Consider the following 6629-nt stretch of genomic DNA (forward strand, 5'->3'; position numbering starts at 1 on the left):
CGGGCGGCGCCGACGGGCAGGGGGCGGGGCCGGGGGCGGCTGAGTCGGGGGCGCTGACGGCCTCCAGGTCCCCGGGCCCCGGCGGCCGTCTGTCGCGCGCCAGTTCGCGCTCCGTCGAGTTCTTTCTGTCGCGCAGGCGCCGGGCGCGCAGCAGCGTGTGCCGCCGCAAGGTGGCCCAGGCGCGCGAGAAGCGCTTCACCTTCGTGCTGGCCGTGGTCATGGGCGTGTTCGTGCTCTGCTGGTTCCCCTTCTTCTTCACCTACAGCCTGTACGGTATCTGCCGCGAGGCCTGCCAGGTGCCCGTCCCGCTCTTCAAGTTCTTCTTCTGGATCGGCTACTGCAACAGCTCGCTCAATCCGGTCATCTACACGGTCTTCAACCAGGACTTCCGGCGATCCTTCAAGCACATCCTCTTCCGACGGAGGAGAAGGGGCTTCAGGCAGTGACTCGCGCCCGCCTGGGGATCCTGGACAGCTCCACGCTCAGGGCTGGGCAGAAAGGGCGGCCCAGACGGGAGCTTTCCCAGAGACCCGGGGATGGATTGGCCTCCAGGGCGCAGGGGAGGGTGCGGCAGGGCAGGAGTTTGGCAGAGAGATAGCCGGGCTCCGGGGAGTGGGGAGGAGAGAGGGGGAGACCCCTTTGCCTTCCCGCCTCAGCAAGGGGCTGCTTCTGGGGCTCCCTGCCTGGATCCAGCTCTGGGGGCCCTGCCGAGGTGTGGCTGTGAGGTCAGCGTTTTAGAGAGCAGTGGCAGAGGTAGCTTCCTAAATGGGCGAGCAAGGAGCCCCCCAAACACACTACCACTCCCCATCCCCGTCTGACCAAGGGCTGACTTCTCCAGGACCTAGTCCGGGGGGTGGCTGCCAGGGGGCAAGGAAAAAGCACCGACAATCTTTGATTACTGAAAGTATTTAAATGTTTGCCAAAAACAACAGCCAAAACAACCAAACTATTTTCTAAATAAACCTTTGTAATCTAATGTTGGGTGCCGCAGTCAGTCCTTGAGCTTGGGGGCTGGGAGTATCTTCCCAGTCAGACCTCACCCTGCCTGACACCCTCCGCCTTCCTCAGCCCTGCAAGGCTGGACGGTGGGCACCCTGGGCCTCTGGGTTACAACTTCCCTCTTGCATGAGAAGGAGGGGGTCTTGCTTTTTCTCAGGCTAACCCTTTATGTACATGGAAAATATGTACTCAAAATTCCCGTACTGAGAGTAGTGAAGAGGTGAAAGGAGCCTAGAACCCCCCAAGTTGTCCCCAAGTTTAGATTCTGGGGGACTGTCTTTCCCGCATTCCCATCCCTGCCCTTCCCCGCTCTGATACTCGGAGCCTCCTGGTGGAGAGAGGTGGGGCTCTTCCAGTCCAAGCCTTGGAGTAGCTTTGAGCTAGTCCTCTGGGCTTTGAACGTTTTGTGGGCGTGGCTCTTGGGTGGAGAGGGTGGGCATGAGGCCAGCAAGCCCCCACACCATCATTCTAGACCAGAGGCCTGACCAGAGCCAGGTTGAACAACAGGCACTTTCTTATTTCCGCAACAAACTGAAAGTCATTGAGGCCCCAGAGCAGTGGAGTGGGACAAGCCAGCAGTGGCTGGGGAGGGGCCTGGGGCCGGCCTGTTTCCTGCCGTGCCCTCAGTGTCTCCCCAGTGCAGCCCTGCCTTTCCCCCTTGCTCCACCGTCAGGCCCAGCAGGTGTCCACACTGTCCACAATGCTGCTTGAGGAAGGGCAGTGGAAGGTGGGGGATAGAGTACCGAGGTGGGCTTCCTGGTGCTGGGCCTTCACAGTGTAGGGACCGCTCAGACTCAGCCGTTTCACAGGGCCTGGAAGCTGCCAGGATGGCTGAGGTGGACGGGCAGAAGTGGACCCTGGGCCTGGTAGGAGCTGGGCAGGGCTCCCCCCAACACACACGCACAGACAGCTCGGTAGGAGTGCAGGGGCTGTGTCAGGCCTCCTGCTTGTGACCATCCATTCCCCATTCCCGTCCCCCTTCCCATCCCTGGGAGGCCCCCCTGGGCTTCCCTGCGTGTACCCTCCCCTCCCAGACCCTGCTTGCTGAGCTCAGCCCAGACCCATCCTGGATACCCACCTCGCTCTCTTTGGCATGGGGGGCCAGGGTCTGCCTGGGGAGGGGTCAGCCCTGGGTCCTGCGTTCTTCTGCAAGCCCCCATCCGCGAAGTCAGGTTACAGAGCAGTGGGGCCTGACTTGCCAGGGCTGGCCCTTGGAGAACCCCCTTGCCGCAGCTGCCTGGCTTCCACTCCAGGTGATGGGTCTTCAGGGTGCCCCGGCTGAGAGGAACTCTCCCAGCCATGTCCACAGCAGGCACGTGCTAACGCTCGCACCTGCTGTGTGCTAGGCTCAGACACAGATGGGAAGATTCAGACAGCAGTGGGGGCAGGGGAGGGGTGGAGAACGTGGCCAGTCAAGGCCGATGAGGACATCCCTGACCTTCCCCGACCAGGCCTGGGCAGGGAGTCCTGAGCTGTTGGCCCAGCTTGTCCTGGAGCTGCTGCACTGGCTCAGACAAATCCCTGCTCTTTGGGCCTCGGTGCCCTACCTGGGAAGTGGAGGGGGTCCTGGGAGCCCTCTTGGGCCCTGCCAGGCCTGCCAATCTGTGGGACAATCTATCCCCTGAACCTGGGACCACAGGAGACCCCACCACAGAGACTCTATGGCTGGCATTGCACCCCGGGGTACTCCGAGGGCAGGCCTTGGGGCCGCGAGGGAATCACTGCACACGCATGAAAAAGATCCAGAGCTCAGGATTTCTGCTCCAGAATCTGCACCTTACCAAGCTGGCAGGAGGGGCCCAAAATTCACAACTGCAAGATGGGAGGGCAGACCCCCAACCCTCCACCTGTCAGCACTCAAGACTCCCAGTCCCACCCAGGGCACCCTTCCCTTCAGAGCACCAGCATTTCGCGTGATAATTTGTACATTTCATGGGGCTGAGAGAGGTGGATTAACCTGCCTGAGGTCACACAGCTGGTGATAAGACCTGACAGGGCCCAGGTTTCCTGACCCCAAATTCAACCAGATAACAAGTATTTCTTGAGTATCTCCACCAGCTCCTACTGCCTCCCGGGAGGTCTTCAGGAGTGGGCAACTTCCCACAGCTGAGGGCAGACTCCACGTGGAGGCACAGCATGAGCAAGGGTCTGGAGGTAGGAGGTGCAAGTATGTTTTAGGAAATGGGGTGCCAGTATGGGGAGGGGGAGACGACACAGACAGGAGGCTGGGCAGAGGGGTCGTGTGCCAGGCTGCAGGGGAGAAGCCGGTGGGAGGGTGTTTGGACAGAGTGTCAGGTTTTGATCTGAGCCCCTGGGGGCTGTGAGGTCTGCAGAGGAAACGCAGCCTCCCAGGGCTGGAGCCTGCCCTGTCACATGCTTAGCAGTGTGGCCTACTGAGCATGTCATCTCTGAACCGCAGATCCTCCTCCCTGCAAGGGGATAACCACAGCCCCCCACACCCAGGGCTCCTGGGGGATTAACTCCGAGGATACAGCAGGGCACGCAGCCTGGTACACGCTCAGGGAAGAATGTCAGCAAACCTTCCTCCTCTTCCTGTCCTGACCCCGCCAGTTGCACCCTCCAGGGCTGTGGCCGGGACTGCAGCTGGCAGATGTTCACCACTTGGTCTTGATTGCCGCCTGGAGAGACTTTCTTTTCAGCTGGATAAACAGAGACGGAAGCCTGGCTTCTCACCCTGCCTGCTGCAGGACCACATGTCACCTTGCTCTGAGTCCTGGTGTCTTCATCCATGAAGGGGGCACTGACACCCACTCCGAGGGTAACATGAGCCCCGAGTGTCCCCAAACCCAGTCTGAGAACCACCTACCAAGGGGACTTCTCGATGCCCAGAGCAGGGCCCTCCCCTCTGCTGACCTGTCCACCACGGCCCCTGCCTTCCTGAGTGGCTCTCCTCTCCACGGACGAAGCCTGGGCCTGTCTCACTTCTTCATGCCGACTTCATGGAGCCAGAGTGGCCTGATGTCAACCCCTGTCTGTGGTTGAGGAAACTGAGGCCCAGAGGTGACTATGTGGCCAGGGACCCCTAGGGGTGAGGAGGCAAACTGTGGACCCAGAAAGGTCCCTTTGCAGAGAGCCTGGGCTCTGATCCCACCCCGTCCCAAGCCAGTGCCATAGGTAGCATGGGATGCATTCCTGGTCCGGGCCACAGAGCAGTGTTTTCCACGACCGGTTTCCTGTGCAGAGCTCCCCTGTGGGCTCTTGGGAGATTTCAGGCAAAATAAAATAAAGCAGCCACTACCGACGGAGGAGGGCTTGCCCTGCGTGGAGGGTGCCAGCTCGAATGCCATCCTGCTCAGGGTTCCTGCGTACCTGGCCCAAGCCTATCACAGATGCGGCTCCTACCAGATATACATAGACATGCATATGTTTTCATTAACTCCTGTATTTTAATCCCATGGCTGAGTTGGTAGGAAAGGAGGGAAAAGAAAAAATCCAAATTATTTCTTTGCAGCTCAGTATGGAATTCAAAAGGAAATATTCCTTGGTGCAGGCAGCAATGTTCGTACTTTATAGAAGCAGCTCCAGGCTTTGGATCCTGCCCCCGACTCCGGGGGTGGGGGCTGGAGGTGGGGGGAAACACGTTGCCGTGGCACTTGCTGGCGAGGAAGCCGCCCTTCCCGGCTGTGCTGGCAGCCGGCTGTATTTTTATATCACATCCATCGGCAGGGCTCAAATATTCCAGTGCCACGTCAGATCAAAACACACGGCACCTGCAGGTCCATCTCCGGTCTGGTTGGACAGCGACGGCCCCTCCATGTTCTCACTCCCATCAGCCCATGGTGGCCCCCACGTGCAAAGGGTGGGGGAGGAGCAGCCCTGTGTGGAGGGCCCTGTGTGGAGTGCCACAGGCACCCCTTTATGCAGGTGCCTCCACCATCCCTGGGCAGGCATGGGCAGCCTCCGCTATGTGCCAGGGGAGATCTGTAGGTCATAACATGGATGTGGGCTGGGGCCTGACAAAGACGGGAGGGTCTCTAGAGCTGAGGAGCGGAGGAGGGAGACACCCAAGTCTTCAAGGCCCAGGGGAAGCTTTTCCGTTTTGAGGTCCCCGTTGTCCTCCCACTGGGTTTGCCTTGAGTGGCCAGGGGACCTCCAGCCCCACTCCCGAGGGGCCGCACCCTCTGCAACCCAGCAGGACCGTGGAGAGCATGGATTGCAGCAGGCAGTAGAGGAGGATGGGGAGACTGGGGACCTGACAGGCTCCCTGGGGCCATACCCTGCCTGACCCACCAGTGTAAATAGGCTGCAGTGTCTCCTGCCAAGGCCAGGGCCTCTACTCTAGCAGGATTCAGTGCCACCCCTCTGAGATCTGCCTAGGAAGCAGAGTCAACTGCAAACTCTGGGCCAAAAGAAAGCTCTGGGGACCAAAAATGCCTTTCCTTCCTGCCAAGAGGGTTTGTGGCTGCTCCCAGTAAAAGCCTTGGGTACAATAGTGTTGTGATGGTCCTGATAAGGAATCAAACCGGGCAAGGGAGAGGTGGGGCGCTGGCCCAGAAAGCTCAGTTAAAGACATTCTGCCCTTATGTCTGAGCACAAAACATGCCCAGAGCTGCCTGGCAGCCATGGAGAAAAGGGAAAAAGGATAGGAACTCCCCCTCACCATCTGATGCATGGTTGACAGGAAAGTCTGTAGACCAGGGGTTGGCAGCTAGACCCACCTAGAAGACCACCAGTCCCACAAGGCCTCCACAACTCTGGAAACTCTGCCTCCAGGGGAGGGCTTTGGGGACTGCAGAGAACCCCAGAGGGACATTCATACCAGATTCCCTGTTGGAGTAGGGGGATGGTCAAATCCCCATCCTAGCCTCCATCTCCAGCTGCACCAGACTGGGCCATTTTATGATTCATTCCAGGAACACTCCCGCCATGCCCTGGCTGTGCACTGGGGAGGCTGTGGGGGAGGACAGCCATGGGGGAGTGGCTCCCAGCCCAGTGTCCCAGACAGGCCCTGTGGCTGTGCAGCCTCCACTGGCCCAGCATGATCCCACCCTCCTAGGGCCCCCAGACAGGTCACAATCTGCTGCCGATCCTCCGTCCTCACCTCCGTTCATCCTGCTTCCTGCTCTGGCATGGCCATGCCCCACGCCTTTGTGAATTAATGCTTTGTCCTCCAGGAGTGCCCTTCCTGCCTGGTGTCACATGACAGCCTCACACATGGCCTTCACGACTCAGACCAGGCCCTGTCTCCAGAGCACCCGTGGAGCCTCCAACCCTGCCCTCCCCCAGCCCCAGGTCCCAGAGGCTGGACTAGACACTGCCCCGCTCAGCGCAGGGAGCCCAGCAGGGCACAGGGACAGTGAGTAACCCGTCCAGGCAGCAGCTGGGCAGAGCAGGCCTCCCCCAGGGTGTGGAGCCACCCATCCTCTCCTACGTGGAAGTCCTGAAAGGATCATCTCTGGACTCCAAACCCAAGAGTCACCCCTGTCATGCCCACTGTGCCAGGACACAGGCCCCCCAGGCTGTCAGTGAGAAACTTCTTGCAGCCAGAGGCCAGCGTGCTGGGAGCTGGAGGCTGGTGCTGCAGGGGACGGTTTTGCACCTCACGTGCAGCCGCAGCCCGGCTGCTGCGGTGTCTGTGCTGCTCTTGGGGGACGGGCTTTTTCCTCGGT

At 60.1% G+C, this 6629-nt stretch overlaps 1 protein-coding gene across 1 annotated transcript; it reads left to right on the top strand.

The window, feature by feature from the left end:
* Positions 1-6: 6 nt before the first annotated feature.
* On the top strand, positions 7-976 carry LOC108543225 (alpha-2C adrenergic receptor-like). The gene has a single exon (XM_017893604.1). The coding sequence runs from the start codon at positions 219-221 to the stop codon at positions 444-446; it is 228 nt and encodes a 75-aa protein (XP_017749093.1). The 5' UTR covers positions 7-218; the 3' UTR covers positions 447-976.
* Positions 977-6629: the final 5653 nt, after the last annotated feature.

Source organism: Rhinopithecus bieti, unplaced genomic scaffold (genome assembly GCF_001698545.2).
Source record: "Rhinopithecus bieti isolate Rb0 unplaced genomic scaffold, ASM169854v2 scaffold_24469, whole genome shotgun sequence".
Lineage (NCBI taxonomy): Eukaryota > Metazoa > Chordata > Mammalia > Primates > Cercopithecidae > Rhinopithecus > Rhinopithecus bieti.